Source organism: Oncorhynchus keta, chromosome 29 (assembly GCF_023373465.1).
Source record: "Oncorhynchus keta strain PuntledgeMale-10-30-2019 chromosome 29, Oket_V2, whole genome shotgun sequence".
Classification (NCBI taxonomy): Eukaryota; Metazoa; Chordata; class Actinopteri; order Salmoniformes; family Salmonidae; genus Oncorhynchus; species Oncorhynchus keta.
Window position 1 is genome coordinate 31,994,655 of NC_068449.1, and position 22,212 is coordinate 32,016,866.

Here is a 22,212-nt window from a genome sequence, read left to right on the forward strand (position 1 = left end):
ACAATAAGGCAACTAATGTAGCTTTGCTCTGCTGCTGCTGTCCCTGGTGAGAGAAGAGAACGAGAGCGAGAGGAAACAAAAGGGAAGGGGGCAGGGGGTTGTAGGGAAAGTGGAACAGTGATGTACATCTTTCTCATTTACTGTCACATGCACAGATATATAAACTATAAACCCAGCAAAATCTAAGGTCCTGAGTGTTCTGGAGCAGGTTTTCATCAAGGATCTCTCTGTACTTTGCTCCGTTCATCTTTCCCTCGACCCTAACAAGTCTCCCAGTCCCTGCCGCTGACAAACATCCCCACAGCATGATGCTTCCACCGTAGGGATGGTGCCAGGTTTGCTCCAAACGTGACTCTTGGCTTTCAGGCCGAAGAGTTCAATCTTGGTTTCATCAGACCAGAGAATCTTGTTTGTCATGGCCTGAGAGTCCTTTGGGTGCTTTTGGCAAATTCCAAATGGGCTGTCATGTGCCTTTTACTAAGGAGTGGCTTCTGTCTGGTCACTGTACCATAAAGGCCTGATTGGTGGCGTGCTGCAGAGATGGTTGTCCTTCTGGAAGGTTCTCCCATCTCCACAGAGGAACTCTGGAGCTTTGTCAGAGTGACCATCAGGTTCTTGGTCACCTCCCTGTCCAAGGCCCTTCTACCCCGATTGCTTAGTTTGGCCGGGCGACCAGCTCTAGAAAGAGTCTTGGTGGTTCCAAACTTCTTCCACTTAAGAATGATGGAGGCCACTGTGTTCTTGGGGACCTTCAATGTTAGTATCTCAACACAATTCTGTCTCGGAGCTCTATGGACAATTCCTTCAACCTCAAGGCTGCAACTGCACACGGGGACAAAGATCATACTTTTTGGAGAAATGTCTTCTGGTCTGATGAAACAAAAATAGAACTGTTTGGCCATAATGACCATTGTTATGTTTGGAGGAAAAAGGGGGCGGCTTGCAAATCGAAGAACACCATCCCAACCTGTGAAGCACGGGGGTGGCAGCATCATGTTGTGGGGGTGCTTTGCTGCAGGAGGGACTGGTGCACTTCACAAAATAGATGGCATCATGAGGGGGGGAAATTAGGTCAATATATTTTAGCAACATCTCAAGTCATCAGTCAGGAAGTTAAAGCTTGGTCGGTAATGGGTTTTCCAAATGGACAATGACCCCAAGCATACTTCCAAAGTTGTGGCAAAATGGCTTAAGGACAACAAAGTCAAGGTATTGGAGTGGCCATCACAAAGCCCCGACCTCAACCCTATAGAAAATTTGTGGGCAGAACTGAAAAAGCGTGTGCAAGCAAGGAGGCCTTACAAACCTGACTCCGTTACAGCTTTGTCAGGAGGAATGGGCCAAAATTTACCCAACTTATTGTGGAAAGCTTGTGGAAGGCTACCCGATACGTTTAACCAAAGTTAAACAATTTGAAGGCAATGCTACCAAACACAAATGTAAACTTCTGACCCACTGGGAATGTGATGAAAGAATTAAAAGCTGAAATAAATCATTCTCTCTACTATTATTCTGACATTTCACATTCTTAAAATAAAGTGGTGATCTTAACTGACCTAAAACGGGATTTTTACTAGGATTAAATGTCAGGAATTGTGAAAAACTGAGTTGAAATGTATTTGGCTAAGGTGTATGTAAACTTCCGACTTCAACTGTAGGTGAAAATGTATGTCTAGGTGCTGATCGGTCGTTACAATTGTGGAATAATACTAATGTTACGGTAGGATTTGAATGGAGAAAGCTGATCCGAGAGCATCACTGCCTTTTTTCATCCTATCTGTATCGACACATGCTCCAACTACACACTTAATGAATGTTCTCTCCGCGAGGTGTTCTTGTGACCCTAGGTAACACGATCAGCTTGTCAAACTTGTCATTATGGATTCCAATACCTATGTCGCTGTTCCTTCCTCTCATAATTAGCCCGGTTCTGCTCAGGTATGCTGTGTGGCAATCAATCCAGTCAGCCTGGCTGCAATCCAGTCAGCACTAGAAGAGGAGGATCGAGAGAGGAGGGAGGTAGAGAGGGAGAGAGAAGGAGTTCATGTTAATGATTGCCTTCTCTGCTGTCCTCTAGTCAGTGCAGTAGCAGTGTTAGCCCCCAGTTGCCATGCCTCCTCTCCTCCCTCCATCCCTCATTCTGCTAAGTCTTCTCGAGTACCAGGGGAGCTGCTTCTTACTGTCTGTTTGCTGTAGGTGTACACATTCTTGATGGAACCTTACGTCCACTGACAGACTCTGCTCTGCCAACTGGGCTTGATGTCTATGAGTTTATCCTTCACTCTTTTACTCCTGGTCCAAATGCCTCTCTCTGCATGGAGGTAGTGCACTATATAGGGAATAGGGTGCCATATGGGATGAGCCAGTGTGCTCACTCAGCCCCAGAGAAGAGAGGAGCAGTTATGTGTCTTGTCTAGAGTATCTACCTAAGCTTGTCATCAAAGTTTACAGTATAATTGTTTAAACCCTAGCCTTCTGGGTTAAAGTTCATAGGAAATCAGTCACTTGGAAGCCAGGCCCAGCCAATCAGAATTAGTTTTCCCCCACAAAAGGGCTTTATTACAGACAATTTTAGAGTGGCCTTTTATTGTCCCCAACACAAGGTGCACCTGTGTATTAATCAGCTTGTTGATATGCCACACCTGTCAGGTGGATGGGTTATTTTGACAAGGAAGAAATGCTCACAGCAGGGATGTAAACAAATTTGCGCACAACATTTTAGAGGAAATTAGCTTTTTGTGCATATGAAACATTTCTGGAATATTTTATTTCAGCTCATGGTACACTCTTCAGAGTTTTATATTTTTGTTCATTATAGTTAACGATGGCATCCTACTGTATTATGTATTTCTCCCAAATGCCAACATATTCCCTTTTCTTTATTACATTTTTGTATTTGTTTTACCCCTTTTTCTCCTCAATTTCCTAATACCCAATTGCTAGTTACGGTCTTGTCCCATCGCTGCAACTCCCGTTACGAACTCAGGAGAGGTGGAGGTCGACGCAATGCTTCTTCTGAAACACAGCCCTGCCAAGCCACAATGCTTCTTGACACACTGCTCACTTAACCCGGAAGCCAGCCACACCAATGTGTAGGAGGAAACACTGTACAGCTGGTGACCGGAGTCAGCGTGCATGCACCTGGCCTGTCACAAGGAGTAGCTAGAGCGCGATGGGACAAGGACATCCAGGCCGGCCAAACCCTCCCCTAACCTGGACGACGTTGGGCCAATTGTGCGCCGCCTCATAGGTCTCCCAGTCACGGCCGGGTTAGAACAGCCTGGGATTGAACCCGGGTCTGTAGTGACGCCTTAGACTGCTGCGCCACTCGGGAGACCCTTCTAGTGCACTACTTTTGACCTCGGCCCATAGGGTGGGCTATTTGGGATACAGACTAGTTCACCCGTCCCATCTCCTTTCCTCTCCCGCATTGTATGGGGCTGGTGATTTATGGGTACAGAGGGCTGCAAGGATGAACAATTATTAATACACTTAAGATGGAAATTAGAGGTCGACCGATTATGATTCTTCAACGCCGATACCGATTATTGGAGGACCAAAAAAGACGATACAGATTTAATCGGCCAGATTGTTTAATTAATTCATGACAATGACAATTACAACAATACTGAATGAACACTTATTTTAACTTAATATATTACATCAATAAAATCAATTTAGCCTCAAATAAATAATGAAACATTTTCAATTTGGTTTAAATACTACAAAAACAAAGTGTTGGAGAAGAAAGTAAAAGTGCAACGTTTCAGTTCCTTGCTCAGAACATGAGAACATATGAAAGCTGGTGGTTCCTTTTAACATGAGTCTTCAATATTCCCAGGTAAGAAGTTTTAGGTTGTAGTTATTATAGGAATTATAGGACTAATTCCCTCTATACCATTTGTATTTCATTAACCTTTGACTATGTTCTTATAGGCACTTTAGTATTGCCAGTGTAACAGTATAGCTTCCGCCCCTCTCCTCGCTCCTCCCTGGGCTCAAACCAGCAACACAACGACAACAGCCACCACATCGAAGCAGCGTTACCCATGCAGATCAAGGGAAACAACCACCCCAAGGTTCAGAGTGAGTGACTTTTGAAACGCTATTAGCGCGCGCTAACAAGCTAGCCATTTCACTTCAGTTACACCAGCCTCATCTCGGGAGTTGATAGGCTTGAAGTCATAAACAGCGCAATGCTTGACGCACAACGAAGAGCTGCTGGCAAAATGCACGAAAGTGCTGTTTGAATGAATGTTTCCGTGCCTGCTTCTGCCTACCACCGCTCAGTCAGATGCTTGTATGCTCAGTCAGATTATATGCAATGCAGGACACGCTAGAAAATATCTAGTAATATCATCAACCGTGTGTAGTGAACTAGTGATTATGATTGATTGTTTTTTATAAGATAAGTTTAATGCTAGCTAGCAACTTACCTTGGCTTACTGCATTCGTGTAACAGGCAGCCTCCTTGTGGAGTGCAACGAGAGAGAGGCAGGTCGTTATTGCGTTGGACTAGTTAACTGTAAGGTTGCAAGATTGGATCCCCCGAGCTAACAAAATGAAAATCTGTCGTTCTGCCCCTGAACGAGGCAGTTAACCCACCGTTCCTAGGCCGTCATTGAAAATAAGAATGTGTTCTTAACTGACTTGTCTAGTTAAATAAAGGTATATATAAAATATATATAGATATAAATAAATAAAAATCGGCGACCAAAAATACAGATTTCCGATTGTTATGAAAACTTGAAATCGGCCCTAATTAATCGGTCGACCTCTACTGGAATTGTATGAGTCGGCTAGGATGCTCTGGTCTCTTAATACAATGTAGTTAGTTACTGTTACCGCTGCATCCCAAATTACATCCTATTCCCTACATAGTGCACTATTCTGTGCTATTGTCAAAAGCTGTGCGCTATGTAAGGAATAGGGTGCCATTTGTGAAGTAAGCAAGCACTGGCCTGAGCCTCAGCCTCCCTCCACTGAGGATGGAATAGGGCCCTAGACTCCAGTCCAGACAGAGTAGCTACTAGTTACAAACGACCAAAACATTTCACCACCACAACAGTCAAGTTCGTTTTGGCGATATTAGCTACCTTCTTTTATTTCTCTGACTGAATTAGTCGAGTCCTTGTCATGATCAATGGGTTTAATAAAACACTTTATTCTGTTATTTTTGTGGAATATGGGTGGAAATCTGTGGCCTACTGTAGATACTGATGTAGGATAGCATTAGATCAGGAGGATTGTGAAGATGGGCAATGATGGTGAAGTTCTCAACTCTCTCTCAGCTCTGCAACCTGAATGGTTTAACACAGCATATTTCTCATGCCATTGTTGCCTAGAAGAGTTTGGCTTCTATTTGGTTTCAATTGACAATTTTGATGCCAGAGGTCCTCAATGTTATTTAGCCTGGAAATTAAACTATGGGACATACTGCCTACAGCAGGGTTTCCCAACTGTCATCAGCTCCAAGTGATTTTAATTTAGCAAATCTGTTCAAAAAGTATTCCCATGCATAATATATATGATTGTATACTAATGTAAGCAAGGTTTGAATTAAAATGTTTTACTCAAACATATATGTTAGGGCTTCTTGTGGTCAATTTGCAGTCTACAAATTATTTGTAATTATGTTTTGGCCACCTGATCATCCGATCAAATAAATAAATTGGCCCGTGGCTGAATCTAGTTGATGATCGTTGGCCTGTAGGTTACCATATCTAAGCCTAATCTCAATCTTTGTGTTCAACAACAGTGTTAGCTGTTACATCTGATAACTAGCTAACTGCTGACCTTTTTGTGGTATCATCATGGGACAACCAGAGGCCGGATGGAAGAGGTTTTTATTCAGTTATTGGATTTTATTGTTGCCATGGTAATAAAACGATCCTGGCAGCTGTCCAGCATTTAAACTAAACACTGTAGTGGATCGTTCCACAGTTTCTACGGCGATATGACTACACAGGAACTAACTGTCACACCCAGGATATCAGGAGATTTATCTACCGCTGGAGGTTCCATTTAATCAGATTTTGAAATGCAAAAATTCCAGTGCTGCCATCAGTCTCCTCAGGTATTTCCTGAAGTTGTAGTTGTAAGGTGAGCCTATGTTCTGTACTAGCCTGGTCCCAGATCTATTTCTGCTGTCTTGCACCCCCAAACTCCGTAGGATTTGGCATTGACAAGAGTGTAGTAGTAGTGTTGGTGGAGATGGTGGTGCTGAGTTAGAGTATTTAGGGAGGAGGACAATAGAACATCCGGCTTGTAGAACACATCTAAATTCGGATCACTTCCCCGTAGCACTTCCCTCCCTCACTCATTTGAGTTCATTTTGTTCTTATTGTCTTTGGCTGCAACCTTCCTCCCAGTCATTCGACTAAATAAAGCAGGAAGGGTCACATCCAGTCAAAAGCCTCGACCCGTCGGCACACACACACACACACACACACACACACACACACACACACACACACACACACACACACACACACACACACACACACACACACACACACACACACACACACACACACACACACACACACACACACACACACACACACACACACACACACACACACACACACACACACACACACACAATAACTAAAGCTGCATCCTGGTACAGATGAACTGGTGTCTAAATTACAACCATGAGGCATGTGCATATATCAGCTAGACAGGACTGTTCGCTTGCCAGTCCCACAGTTTGAGGTCCGTTTCTCCTTAAAACCAGGGTCACACTCTTCTGTGAGTGCTGTTTCAACGATGGCATGGCAACAGTCAGAAAAGCCATGATGTGGGGTGGAACTAACAGGCGCTGTGACCATAGAAATAGAATGACTAGAACAATTAGGCTACATTCTATTTCTATGGCTGAGACCTGTGTCTATGTACAGTGCCTTCTCGAAAGTATTCACTCCCCTTTACTTTTTCCAGACTTTGTTGTTACAAAGTGGGATAAAAAATGTGTCATTTCTTTTGTCAACGATATACATTAAATACTCTGTCAAGGTGGAAGAAAAATGTGAACGTTTGTAAAAATGAAAAACTCACATCTTGATTAGATAAGTATTTACCCCTGAGTCAATACATGTTAGAATCACCTTTGGCAACAATCAGTGTCTTTCTGGGTAAGTCTCTAAGAGCTTTGCACAGCTGGATGTGTACAATATTTGCACATTATCTTCTAAATTCTCCAAGCTCTGTCAAGTTGGTTGTTGATCATTGCTAGACAGACATTTTCAAGTCTTGCCATAGATTTTCAAGCAGATTTAAGTCAAAACTCTAGCTTAGCCCCCAGGAACATGCAATGTCGTCTTGGTAAGCAACTCCATTGTATATTTGACCTTGTATTTTAGGTTATTGTTCTGCTGAAAGGTGAATTTGTCTCCCAGTGTCTATTAGAAAGCAGACTGAACCAGGTATTCCTCTAGGATTTTGCCTGAACTTAGCTCTATTCCGTTTATTTTTATCATACAAAACTCACTAGTCCTTGTCGATGACAAGCATGCCCATAACATGATACAGCCACCACCATGCTTGAAAATATGAAGAGTGGCGCTCAAGGATGTGTTGTTGGATTTGCCCCAAACATAACGCTTTGTATTCAGGAAAAAAGTACATTTCTTTGTAACATATATTTTTGCTGTTTTACTTTAGTGCCTTATTGCAAACATGTTGCATGTTTTGGAATATTTGTATATCATGTTAAACACTATTATTGCACACAGAGTGAATCCATGCAACTTATAATGTGATGCACAGTTTTACTCCTGATCTTATTTAGGCTTGCCATAACAAAGGGGTTGAATACCTACAGCATTTCAATTTTAATGGATTTGTATAAAAAATAAAAAAATAAACATAATTCCACTTTGACATTATGGGGTATTGTGTGTAGGCCAGTGACAGAATATCTAAATGTAAACCATTTTAAATTCAGGCTGTAACGTTAACATAACAAAATGTGGAAAAAGTCAGGGTGTGTGAATACTTTCTGAAGGGACTGGATGTAGAGCAAGTCATTAGACTGTGGTATTTAGCTTACCGCTGTCTTAGCATGCCTTCGGTCGCCTCTCAGAATAGATGCTAACTTACATTGAGTGGCTTTTTAAATGGCTTCTAATGGTGGTTACGGGAAACATTATCTTCACATGAACGAATGGTTAGAGGAAATCAGAACATAAGTCAGGAATGACAGCATTAAGAGGGAGTCAGTGTTACGCTCTATAAAATGGAAGCTCTTATCTCTATCTTATCATGCCATGGAAATGTCCTCTGTGCTGCTCTTGTGCAGCGTTTTCTGTGTGTGTGTGTGTAGCACACGATTGTGTTCATGCTCCTGCCCTGCCTGTGAGCTTACATTCTGCTGACAGTGTCAGGAGGGGCCTTACACCGCCGACCAGACTCACACACAAATTGCACAATGACCAATTGGGAAAGGAAATTAATACTTTCCAGAAGACGTTAATGTCATAACTAAGCTAGGGCTGTGTCCCAAATGTCCCTATGGGTTCTGGTGCACTATATAGGGACTTTGGGACGGACCCTAGTCAGTCCTGTGCAGTGTGTGATTCACCTGGATTGCCACCTGCCATTTATGTGGCTGCTGGTGAGCAAGAAATTCAGCTCCTACCTGTTCCTCTGCACCTGTACTGCTGTGCTACAGTATTATAGAGTATGAACCCAGTGTGTCATCACATCAGTCTCACCTTGAGTGCTGTAAGAAAGGACCTGCTCTGACATGTTACAGCGTCTCAGGAATATATAAGCCCACGCTGTGTGTGTGAGTGGGAGCGCCCGGCTATAGTATAAACTAACTCAGTGCTGCTGCTCAGTGTATGTGCTGCAAGGTCACACCCACTGCAGTTTGTCATTGCAGCGAGCACGGACAGAGCGCACATTTACTGCTTATACACACACACCCACCCACAGAGCTTGCATTATGCAGCTGATTAGATGCTCCCCAAGCCCTGTCCTCAGATCAGCTGGTGTGATCTGAGGACACCTGGCAAACTGATCAGGGTAGCCGCTAGGCTGCTTGTTGCTGCCTCCTCAAAGCATGGCCTCATGATCCACAAGCTTTAACTGTGTCTGTTCCTTCCTCCTTGTCAACGTACGCAGGTGTGTGTGTGTGTGTGTGTGTGTGTGTGTGTGTGTGTGTGTGTGTGTGTGTGTGTGTGTGTGTGTGTGTGTGTGTGTGTGTGTGTGTGTGTGTGTGTGTGTGTGTGTGTGTGTAAGATGGTTCAGCCATGCTTTATGTGGCTGGGTCTGCATTTATATTTTTCTCTGATCTGAAATCACTGCTGGAGGGAAAACCGCTTTAGACTTCTCCTACCCTTTTCCCAGTGGAAATCAAACTATGTTGATAGCAGGTCAGCCTAGTAGGCTGTTTTTCTGTACTTCATAATATCTCCAAATCTCTTATTTTGTCTTCCAGGACTTAATACAGAGGGCCTGTATCGTGTGAGTGGAAACAAGACCGATCAAGACAATATTCAGAAGCAGTTTGATCAAGGTAAAACACGTCTGCAACTGTCAACTGCTCTTACATTATTTTCTCTTTTAAAAGCTCATTTTCCCCTTTATCGTCTTCAAAATATTCATATATTTTTTTCACGGATCCCTCCGGAACTTTCATTACACACACCTCGCCCCTATTCCCAGTGAATTAGTAATTGTAAAAGTGTGTCCTTGGTTTACCATTGTCCTGTCCATTTAATGTTACAATGTCCGTTGGTTCGTGTGAGTACCTGTGCTGTGTGTTTTGGGCTTTCGTGCCCCTGTGGATTGCGCAGATGATTACGGGTCTCGTCCCGTGTGTTATTTATTCAAGGTACTCCTCGCTCTTTTGTTTGGGTATCAACCCTGTGTTTTTGTTACGTGTTTGTTTGGTCTCCATGCCTTTACATGGCACGCCGTGATTTGGGTACAATAAAAAAAACGTACGCATTCCTGCGTCTGTCTCCCGATCCCTTCATTCCCACGTGACATGTTTGCCCTTAGTCTTTTTCTCTTGTTATTTATAAACTGAACACACATTTAAATCAAACTGGTTCATTAAGATGTCAGAAGGAAAGGAATTGGTTGAGACAACCAATAATGACTGTTCCCAAGGACTTTAAATTTCCTTCCTAATTGTTTAAATTCAGCCACAAGCATTATGGATGTTTGTCCATGAAAGAGCTGGACTAGGTACAGTATTAGAGTGAATTACTGTGAATCAATGGGAGTCTTAAAACACACAGGGGAAGGCTGATTGTATTAACCTGCCAATTAGGGACGGATGGGGTATGTTGCATAATATGATTTAGAATAGATGTTGATATAGTCCCCACTCTGCTGCATAGAGATCTTTCTGCCTTCTCTCGCTTGCTTGAAAAATACTGGTGTGTATATATGTGTGTGTGTGTATATATATATATATATATATATATATATATATATATATATATATATATATATATATATATATATATAGTGCAATTTGACCTGGACCGGGTCAAATTGACTTGCACAAGCAATCAATTAATTGCATTTTTATTTTCTGTCTGGAATTGAATTACTGCATAGGCTCACCGGTTGGTTGTATTTCCCAGAGGGGAACGATGGCCATAGATTTAGTTTCTCCCATCTGTAGCCCCATTGTAAGACCCGTTTCCCTTTTTGTTTTCATCCATCTTTCAAATCCAATACTAGTCAATCTGAGCCATTGAGCTGTGCAAAGGGGCTGGGTGGAAAAAATCTTCCTTCCACTGAGTGGCCAAATGACTTCCTATCCATGAGACACAGTTTGCCCAAAAGAGACACTATGGGCATGAATCTGCCTGCTGGCCCGGAACCATTAGTCCTCCTTCCACCCGCTCTTCTTCTTCCTGTCTCACCCGCCCCTCTCTCTATTTCTCTTCCTCTCTCTCCTTCTTCTCTTCTCTCTTTCCACCACAGGAATTTGTGAATTAAGTGCATTTTTCTCCCTCTCTTGCCCTTTCTGCTGTCTGGGAGAGAGATCTACTCTGACAGCTGTCAGTTCACCTTAGGCCCTGTCCTGCCCTCACTAGCTCTTTCTCTCTCTCGGCCTCTTCCTCCTCTCACCACTCTCTTCTTATCTCACCCCCCTCTCTCCTCTCACTTCCTCCTGCTCTCTCTTACTCCCCCGCTCTCCTTCACTCGCTCCCCCTCTCTAATAATATTAATAATAATAAGCATTAATACATATTATTTTTTTTATTTTTCTAAAACCCAAAGACGCTTTGTGAGTACTGTTAACTTTCTTACCCTCACCAATCAAGCCATGTCCCTCTCTCTCTCCCCTCTGCAGACCACAGTGTGGACCTGATAGTGATGGACGTGGCTGTGAATGCTGTGGCGGGGGCTCTGAAGGCCTTCTTCGCTGACCTTCCTGATCCTCTCATCCCCTACATCCTGCACCCGGAGCTGGTGGAGGCAGCCAGTGAGTACTGTACTGTTAGTTACACACGCTGTCTGTCAGTCTGGAGAGCTGACCTGGGTTCAGATACTATTTTGTTTCTTTCAAATGCTTTTAGCTACGCTTGGTTGAGCTTGTCTAATTCAATACTCCCAAAAGTGTCAGAGCAAACCCTGCCAATCTGGCACTCTCAGGCAGGCTAAATTAAATGCGATTCAAAGAAAACAAATCTTATATCAACCCATGTCTGGTCTGTAGGGTCCAGTGTCCTAACTCAGTAACTAACAGCTGTGGGGAGGGTTGACACCCAGCACCTCAGCCCTCTTCCCCTCAAATCACAGCCAGCAGCAAGAGAAGACGAGGTCAGCCAGTTCTTTCTCTCTCTCTCTTGCTCGATGGGTCTTAACAGTACCCCAGTTTTTCTTTTTGTCCTGCTGAGTTCATTGTGTCGTTTATTTTACTGTCACATTTCAGGTGCAGCCTGTTCTGTTTTTGAACCTCAAGTGTACTTTAGCTGGTAGAATGTAGCAACGCTTCATGATGTTGGATGTTTGCCAGGAAGAGTGATGGTGCTATATTCCACAGTTTATAACTGCAAGCAGATGTGAAGGAAACTTAGTATTACCCCGTGGCTTATATGCTTTATATTACGTCTCAGGCAGTGTTTCTCCTACCATTATACACTGAGTGTACAAAACCTACTCTTTCCATGACATAGCTTTCACCTGGATTCACCTGGTCAGCCTATAATCCCTTATTGATGTCACTTGTTAAATCCACTTCAATCAGTGTAGATGAAGGGGAGGAGACAGCGGCAGGCCAGTGGTCGAAAACGGTCATTGATGAAAGAAAAGGAGGCCGCCACGAATTGTTCAGAACAACAGACGGGCTACAGTTGAACTGCCAGTCCAGTACAACATTGGTGCCCAATGACTCATAAAAGAATCCACAATTCGTCGTACCTTGACACGAATGGGGTATGGCAATGATTTGATTTGAGCTGACGACCTTACAGAGTTCCACTACTTTGAGCAAAAAACAAGAAACTGTGGTTGCAGTGGGCTAAGGAACGAAAACGCTTGACACTGGAAAATTGAAAAAACATTGCCTGGTCGGTTGAATCCCAGTTCCTGCTGTTTCACGCTGATGGGAGGACTAGGGTGTGGAGAACCACATGAGTACCTGCATCCATCATGCTGCATGTCAACATTGCAGGCTGGTGGTGTGGTGGGATGTGTTTTCATGGCACACATTGGGCCCCTTGATAAAAGTAGAGCAATAATTAAATGCCACAGGATATCCGAACAACATTGCCAATTAGGTGCATCCCTTCATGGCAGTGTATCCATTTGCAAATGTATTATTTGCAGGATAATGCCCCATGCCACAAGGCTAGGATTGTCTAGGAATGGTTCCACGACAGTGAATTCAGCTTAGGGCAGTGGCCTGCCCAGTCACCAGATCTCAATCCAGTTGAGCATCTGTGGGATGAGATGGAACAAGCTATTTGGAGTAGAGATCTACTACCAGCCAACTTGACACAACTGTTGGAAGCATTGGAGTCAACGTGGGCCAGCATCCCTGTGCAAGGCTTTCGACACCTTGTAGAGTACATGCCCCGACGAATTGAGGCTGTTCTGAGGGCAAAATGGGTGCAACTCAGTATTAGGAAGGTGTTCCTAATGTTTTGTACACTCAACATATATTAGGATTACATCTGTCCCTTCCTCTCCCATCTAAAAACTTTTGGTGCCTTCAGTTGAACATTTTGGTTGAAGATGCATTAAATGTTGATTTGGGGAAATTTGCGGCTCGTTTGCAAAATTATCAAGGTGTAAAACTGGTGCCAGGGCAGGGTATTTCACTACATTCGCAATATCATCTGCTTACCATGTGTATGTGACCAATTAAATTTGATTTGGTAGGGCAGGTCTGTGCCTCTTGAAGCACTAGTTGGTGAGTGGGTGTGGTTTCCTCCATGCCCCTCATAGTGTCTCCCTTAGTACCATCCAGCCACCTTCTCCTCTCATAAAGTCAGCTGGAAGGAAAGCAAGAGATAAATAAGAGATGCTGCTGAGATACTCGCCCTTTCCTGTCAGTACAAACCGCTCACCTTCTCTCTGAATGGATGTATACACACTTGTAGTTCTACAGCAGAAACACTGAGACATGCCTGCATTAATATTCCAACCCCAGTTATAATTCACACCTTTAAGTCGCATCACACTCAAGCTCACAGCCGTCTTCCTGAAAGACGAATTCCTGCCCAAGGATGCCAAAAGATTTTCATGCATCTGCATTATTTCCCCCCTGCCTGGTTGTCTCTGGCGGTGGCCCAAATGGCACCCTAGTCTCTATATAGTGCACTACTTTTGATGGGCCCTGGTCAAAAGTAGTGCACTAAATAGGGAATAGGGTGCCATTTGGGCCGTATACTGTGTGTTGCTGTAGGATATCATCCTTGCTTGAGTCATCTAATCCTGGGCCTGCAGTAATGTATTACTGATCACTGTTGAAACCAACCCAGCAGCCTCCTTCCTCACTGTCTGTCTCGCTGCTGCAGATTAATGTCCCAGAAATAGGTCCCCTCCCTCCCTCCCTCCAGGGGAGAGGAGAGGGAGGGAGGAGAGAGATAGAGGCCAGTGGTTGGTTTCAATGGGGGGGGAGATGGAAGTAGACATTCCTGGAGCTTGTCTCTCGGGGTTTGAGCAGCTCTGCAGAACTGAGCGTTTCCCTCTGATAATTGTGCAAACAGCGTAATGTGGAGGTGTTTGGAGGACCTTCAAGTCTTGGTCTGCATCCCAAATAGCACCCTTTCCCCTATGTAGTGTACTACATTTGACCAGGACTATAGGGTAGTAGTATCACTATATAGGGAATAGGGTGCCATTTGTTATGCAGCCTGTCTCAGTCCAGGCCAGCCTTGGTGCACCACGCTCAGTTCTGGGGCAAATAGCAAACACACTCGTTCCTTTTGTGACATTCTGACTTAGGGATCTTAACGGTTAACCGCTAATCGGTTAGCCGCCAAAAAATACATTTGACCGGTCATGCTTTTCAGTCTAGGTTAATTTGCATAATTCAGTGGAATTAAATTGGCTCGTGTGAATTTTTGCTAGTCGTCATGCACACAGCATAGAGTCTAGTCTGAGGAGCGGAATGGCCTATCAGCTGTCAGACAGCGCGAGACGAGCTGGTACTGGAGTGAAACATGCTTTTATAAGCCCAGTCATTGAGCAACAAATAACAGTTCTAAATGCAGTTGCGTGTTAAGAATTGTTTTGATGGCCATGATTAAAAAGAGCTACTATTTTTATTTCTCAATCTCAGCTCATAGTTAAAACACACTTCCCATTTTCCATGAGTGCATAGGCTATAGTCAGCAGGAGGCAGGTTATCAGCAGGTCACCCACCACTTTACAATGGGAACTTGAGGCTGTATTAAATGTTTGAAACCTGAACTTAACTTCAAATAATGAGGAATGTCTTACCTTGCTTCAAAGTAGCCTAGTCCAAATCCAACCAGAGAAATGTGGAGGCAAGACTTCCTCATGCAATTAACCAGCATTTCGCTACTGTTTTATTGGTTTTCATATCAACTTTGTTTTGTTGTCCAGAAGCCAAAGGCACCATCCTTGTCATATTAGCAGCCCATCCTAGTTGTTGCTATTAGAACAAATCAAATGTTATTTGTTACATGTGCCGAATACAACAGGTAGACCTTACAGTGAGTGAAATGCTTACTTTACATGCCCTTAACCAACAATGCAGTTAAGAAAAATACCTAAAAAAGTAAGAAATAAAAGTAACAAATAATTAAAGAGCAGCAGTAAAATAACAATAGCGAGGGGTACCGGTTAATTGAGGTAATATGTACATGTAGGGAGACATATTAAAGTGACTATGCATAGATAATAACAGAGTAGCAGCAGTGTAAAGGAGGGGGGGGGGCAATGCAAATAGTCTGGGGTAGCCATTTCATTAGATGTTCAGGAGTCTTATGGCTTGGGGGTAGAAGCTGTTTATAGAAGCCTCTTGGGCCTAGATTTGGTGCTCCGGTACCGCTTGCCGTATGGTAGCAGAGAGAACAGTCTATGACTAGGGTGGCTGGAGTCTTTAACAATTTTTAGGGCCTTCCTCTGACACAGGCAGTGATGCAACTAGTCAGGATGCTCTCGATGGTGCAGCTGTAGAACCTTTTGAGGATCTGAGGACCCTTGCCAAATATTTTCAGTCCCCTAAGGGGGAATAGGTTTTGTCGTGCCCTCTTCACGACTGCCTTGGTGTGCTTGGACCATGACAGTTTGTTGGTGATGTGGATGCCAAGGAACTTGAAGCTCTCAACCTGTTCCACTACAGCCCTGTCAATGAAAATGGGGGCGTGCTCGGTCCTCCTTTTCCTGTAGTCCACAATCATCTCCTTTGTCTTGATCATGTTGAGGAAGAGGTTGTTGTCCTTGCAAAACATGGTCAGGTCTTTGACCTCTTCCCTATAGGCTGTCTCGTCGTTGTCGGTGATGAGTCATGAGTGAACAGGGATTGCAGGAGGGGACTGAGCAAGCACCCTTGAGGGGCCCCTGTGTTGAGGATCAGCGTGGCAGATGTGTCGTTACCTACCCTTACCACCTGGGGTGCGGTTCGTCTACCAGGAAGTCCAGGATTCAGTTGCAGAGGGAGGTGTTTAGTCCCAGGGTCCTTAGCTTAGTGATGAGCTTTGAGGGCACTATGGTGTTGAACACTGAGCTGTAGTCAATGAATAGCATTCTCACATAGGTGTTCCTTTTGTCCAGTTGTGAATGGGCAGCGTGGGGTGTTCATCTGTGGATCTGTTGGAGCGGTATGCAAATTAGAGTGGGTCTAGGGTTTCTGGGATAATGGTGTTGATGTGAGCCATGACCAACCTATCAACAGACGTGAGTGCTATGGGTCGGTAGTCATTTAGGCAGGTTACCTTAGTGTTCTTGGGCACAGGGACTATGGTGGTCTGCTTGAAACATGTTGGTATTACAGACTCAGACAGGGATAGATTGAAAATGTCAGTGAAGACACTTGCCAGTTGGTCAGCGCATGCTCAGAGTACATGTCCTGGTAATCCGTCTGGCCCTGCGGCCTTGTGAAAGTTGACCTGTTTAAAGGTCTTACTCACATCGGCTGCAAAGAGCGTGATCATACAGTCATCCGGAACAGCTAATGCTCTCATGCATGTTTCAGTGTTACTTACCTCAAAGCGAGTATTGAAGTCATGTAGGTCGTCTGATAGGCTTGTGTCACTGGGCAGCTCTCGGCTGTGCTTCCCTTTTGTAGTCTTAATAGTTTGCAAGCCCTGCCACATCCGACGAGCATCGGAGCCGGTGTAGTACTATTCTTTTCATTGATGGTTCGTCGGAGGGCGTTCTTTTAAGCTTCCGGGTTATAGTCCCGCTCCTTGAAAGCGGCAGCTCTACGGATGTTACCTGTAATCCATGGCTTCTGGTTGGGGTATGTACGTACGGTCACTGTGGGGACGACAACATCAATGCACTTATTGATGAAGCCAGTGACTGATGGGGTGTACTCCTCAATGCCGTCTGAAGAATCCCAGAACATATTCCAGTCTGTGCTAGCAAAAAACAGTCCTGTAGCTTAGATCCCCCTCTTTGTACATTTCTCCCGGAGGTTTTCATCTCTGTCAGATGGAACCGCTCGCATTAGGTGTGCTGTTTATAACAGTGGTTTCCTGCTAATAGCATTTTGGCAAATTATGTTTTATTGGCTGCTTCATTACAGCAGTTGCATGCTCAATAATAGTGTATAGCCTTTTGACTGGGAGACGATAGGCTTGCTGTTGTTGCATGTGTTCATGAAAAATGTCCGTTCCTTGTATGCATGCATAGTATTTTCTGTTGGTCACGTAATTTTACTGTTTGGAAAAAATGTAACTGTTTGTTGACCGGTTAATGAGGGTCGGTTAGTCAGCAGATTGACTGAAGATTGCATCCCTAGTTTTGACAGTATTGATTAGCTAAGTAGTCTCAGCCAGGTGACCTCCACAACAGTCCTGGGGTCAGAGTGTTTGACAGGTATATAAAGGTATATCAGAAAGGTCTAATATTAGACTTTATGTTAAATGCTTTTTGAAAGGTTTGATATGTTAACGCATGGTTTGTCCCTACGTCTTTTATTACTTGGCAATATTACATGGGAGTTAGGCTACTTATCTAAGATAGTGCTGCTATTATTAAACAGATGGTGACAAGATAATCACTGAGACATTGTGCCCCCAGATGATACCGACAATGCTGTATCTGCTTAAGGCCCTAGCTAGTGTTTTAGTGTGTTTGTTGTGTGGGTGGTTATTGGCAGCCCCGTCGCCTTTGTGCTATTCCTTCTCTTTTTTTCTTCTCCCATGCGAGAAGGAATTAGTAAAAAGCTAACTCTGTTCTCCTCCTCCTTTCAGAAATTGTGGACCACATAGAAAGACTTCAAGTGCTGAAAGAAATAGTGAGGAAGTTCCCTGCCGTGAACTACGAGGTGTTTAAATACGTCATCACTCATCTGAACAGGTAAGAGACAACGCTGTGAAACTGGATCAGAAAGTGTCTCAGGCTGCCTTCAACTGACTGATTCTGGGTGGAATCTGAAGTAAGCTGTGAAGTATACACACTGTTAGTTACGTGACAGTAATCATGAAAACAACCAAGTCATACAGTCATGTAGTTGGACTGAGTCGTGTTCAGTGGGGAGAATTTCATTTGAAACTGAGAGATGTTCAATCTCTGTTTTCCTTTGTGATACACTATATGACCAAAGGTATGTGGACGGACACCTGCTCGTCGAACATCTCATTCAAAAATAAAGGGCATTAATATGGAGTTGGTCCTCCCTCTGCTGCTAGAACAGCTTCCTCTCTTCTGGGAAGGCTTTCCACTAGATGTTGGAATATTGCTGTGTGGACTTGCTTCCATTCAGCCACAACAGCATTAGTGAGGTCAGGCATTGATGTTGCGTGATTAGGCCTGGCTCGCCGTTGGCGTTCCAATTCATCCCAAAGGTGTTCAATGGGGTTGACGTCTGGGCTCTGTGCAGGCCAGTCAAGTTCTTCCACACCGATCTCGACAAACCATTTCTGTATGGACCTCGCTTTGTGAATGGGGGCATTGTCATGCTAAAACAGGAAAGTTCCTTCCCCAAACCATTGCCACAAAGTTGGAAACACAGAATCGCCTAGAATGTCATTGTATGCTGTAGCGTTAAGATTTCCCTTCACTGGAACGAAGAGGTCCAGACCGAACCATGAATAACAACCCCAGACCATTAATTCTCATCCACCAAACGTTACTGTTGCCATTATGCATTGGGGCAGGTAGCGTTCTCCTGGCATCCGCCAAACCCAGATTCGTGAAGCATGATTCATCACTCCAGAGAACGTGTTTACACTGCTACAGAGTCCAATGGCGGCGAGCTTTACACCTCTCCAGATGACGCTTGGCATTGCGCATAATGATCGTAGGCTTGTGTGCAGCTGCTCGGCCATGGGAACCCATTTCATGAAACTCCCGACGAACAGTTCTTGTGCTGACGTTGCTACCAGAGGCAGTTTGGAACTCGGTTGTGAGTGTTGCAACCAAGGACAGACGATTTGTACGCTCTTCAGCACTCGAAAGGTCACGTTCCGTGAGTTGTGGCTTTTGTGGCCTAACTCTTCATGGTTGAGCCGTTGTTGCTCCTAGACGTTTCCATTTCACAATAACAGCACTTGCAGTTGACTGGGGCAGATCTAGCAGGGCAGAAATTTGACAACTGACTTGTTGGAAAGGTGGCATCCTATGACGGTGCCACGTTGAAAGTCACAGAGCTCTTCAGTACGGCCATTCTACTACCAATATTTGTCTATGGAGATTGCACGGCTGTGTGCTTAATTTTAAATACCTATCAGCAACGGGTGTAGCTGAAATAGCCAAATCCACTCATTTGAAGCGGTGTTGACATACTTTTGTATATATTGTTCCCGGAGACCTGGGTTCACTTCTCTGTATCCCACTCTAATTCTGTACCTATGTAAATCAAGTACAACATAAGTAAGGTTGGAATAAATCAATGAAATTGTGTTTCCCCAGGGTGAGCCAGCAGAGTAAGACTACCCTGATGACGGCCGACAATCTATCCATCTGCTTCTGGCCCACATTGATGCGTCCCGACTTTGAGAACAAGGACACACTCTCAACCACCAAGCTCAACCAGTCGGTCATCGAGTCCTTCATCCAGCAGAGCCACTACTTTTTCTACGGTGGAGACATCCAGGAGAGCTCCAGCACCGAGAGCACCCCACCACCCCATCACTGTCACAGCATGGTGGAGGCCCTGCTGCCCCTGCAGCTGCCCCCTCCTCTCCAGCCCCAACAGATCCAGCACAGTATGTCCTTGCAGCCTGACCCACTCATATAGACCCCCCAGAGCCCAGGCTCCAATACCCAGGCCTCGAGCCCCAGGATCGGAGGACCCAGGTGGGGTAGGGAGTAGGCTTGGCTGGGAGTGGTGCTGCTTGGTGGGGTTGCATGGGGTGACGTGTCCTCCCTTCCCCCTCTCTATGGAGTCCCCCTGACTACAAAACAACCACATTACATTATCACCTTTATTTTCTGCTCCCTTTGACTGACTGGATTCAGGGGTGACTAACTGATATAGCTATCCCCCAGGAATAAATAAAAAAAATAGCATTTTTCTTCTTTCAGTGCCGTACCTTTACCCGGTTTCAGACAGATATGACATTGAGGGTTGAGACTGTCCACCCATTACACTGGTGATGAACACCTACCTTAATAAAGACACTATGCCTCCAGGAGAGGGGGGGCACAAACATGTGATGCGGAAATGATTTGTTCAACTCTACACCTTGAAAAATATGAGGAAAATATATTTATGATAGTTGTTTTTTTGTTTTGTTTATTCGATTAAAAAAAGAAAGTCTGACTGTCAAAAACCCTCCATTCATTCAAGTGAACTTGACATTACATGATGCACAATCTGTTATAATGCTTCTACCAGTGTAGACATTTGGCCATGATGATGATGATGGATTATTGTTTTTTTAGCAGTATGATTTTTGTTTTTAAAGGGATCGAGGGAAAGAAAGACAGTGAAAGTTAGCAGGCTGGTGCTGTGGTCTTTGTCTCTCACCCGGCTCTCAATGCCTCGTAGGGGACTCTACGTGAAAGACTGACGGTGTCACTGATGCTGTACTGCACCAGGCTGGGACATAACAGACAGGCAGACAGACTGCCTGGCCTCCTCTCTTTCTCCTATTGGAGCAGAACTCATGCAATTCCTGAAGCTTATGAAGGGAGCATCCCACTACTAGAACCCTAATGGCACATCTCTGCGTTAACTCTGAAACAAACGCATTACAAAGCAGTCTGGGGTCTTTTTCTTGTTCTGTTCTTTTCTACGTACGTTTTTGTTTGTTTAATTGATTGAATTTCTCCGTGGTGGTGCTTCCCCCCGAAAAGAGACATTTGTGTTGTTCTTCTGTTTGTTGAAAAAAATGTGCATGTCTTTTTTGTCACTTAAAAATGACGATGAACGATTAAAAAAAGAAAAAAGACTGAACTTACAACTCAAGATTAACAGCTTTCATTCAGATCATATTTTTTATCTAACTTGATTGAGGGAACATTGAAACGGGGGTCAAATTGTATGTATTGTTCATTCATTATTTTTGTCATGCAAAGATGTCAATTCTTAATATCATATTTTGGTTATATGTCTAATTGTTTCTCTTAAATAAGGGGGACAGTATATATATTTATCAGCAAATAAGATTGCTGATATAGCAAAATACCATGGGGTACTGAAATTCTGTATAATCTTGTAAAACCTACTATAATCAGATTTCTTTGTTATGATAAACAAACATTTTGGGTTAGATTAATTGTACTTAATTCCCTTCATTTTATGAACACAGACTCATTGCTTCTTTGTAGATGGTACTGCATTTTGTTTTGCTGTAAGTAAAAGATGCTGCTTAGAAAGTTCTGGAAAGGAAAAGTTTAAGTTTTGTGATGGAGTGAAACAGATTGACAGATAGAAGACATCTTCAAGACTATGCCTGTGACTGAAATGGCACACTATTCCCTACGTCGTGCACAAATTTTCACTAGAGCCCTGTGGACGCTGGTCAAAAGAAGTGCACTATATAGGGAAGAGGGTGCCATTTCAGACGCATTCGATTATTATTGTTATTTTTCTCTATAGAGACACTCCAGATCTGGGGTTGGGGAGAGAAGGGATGGCGTAAAGAAGTGTGAAGCAGCTGCTAGGTAGAATATACCTTTTGTGTAGTTTCAATAAAAAGCAACTTTATTTGTTCATAAGATCTGCCTCATTCAAGCCAGTGTACAAACTCTTAAGATTTTAACATCTGCTATGTATTATAGTAAATAAATGATTTTGAGAGAAAAAAAAATCAAGAGTTTTGTTTCATTTTTTCCCACCTTAAGTCTAAATGGTGTTGAAATATACTCTTATGTTTCTAATACAGCTGGGAATATTATTACAGGGTTTGGTCAGTGCTGGACTGACATGCTAATAGAATGAAGGTCATATTTGGTAGCTGAAGACCAATGCAACACAATCAACATGTGACAGGACTGGAGTCATATTCATTCACTCTTCAAGCTGATATCTGTTTACTGTAGATCCTGCTTTAAGTGTCAGTGAGTATTGAGTTCAGCCTAATTAATTTGATGTCCCGGTCACACATCTCCCCAGGTGAGAAGTGATGAAAGTACACCACCTAGTGGGGA

The 22,212-nt window shown here is 43.7% G+C and overlaps 1 protein-coding gene across 1 annotated transcript in view; it reads left to right on the forward strand.

Annotated features, from left to right (window-relative positions):
* Positions 1-21,872, forward strand: part of arhgap5 (Rho GTPase activating protein 5) — a 37,251-nt gene extending 15,379 nt beyond the window's left edge. Inside the window, exons 4-7 of the mRNA XM_052486438.1 lie at positions 9,446-9,523; positions 11,324-11,455; positions 17,868-17,973; positions 19,528-21,872. Coding sequence (XP_052342398.1) covers positions 9,446-9,523; positions 11,324-11,455; positions 17,868-17,973; positions 19,528-19,855 — 644 coding nt within the window. The 3' untranslated portion in view covers positions 19,856-21,872. The remainder of the gene's footprint in view (positions 1-9,445; positions 9,524-11,323; positions 11,456-17,867; positions 17,974-19,527) is intronic.
* Positions 21,873-22,212: the final 340 nt, after the last annotated feature.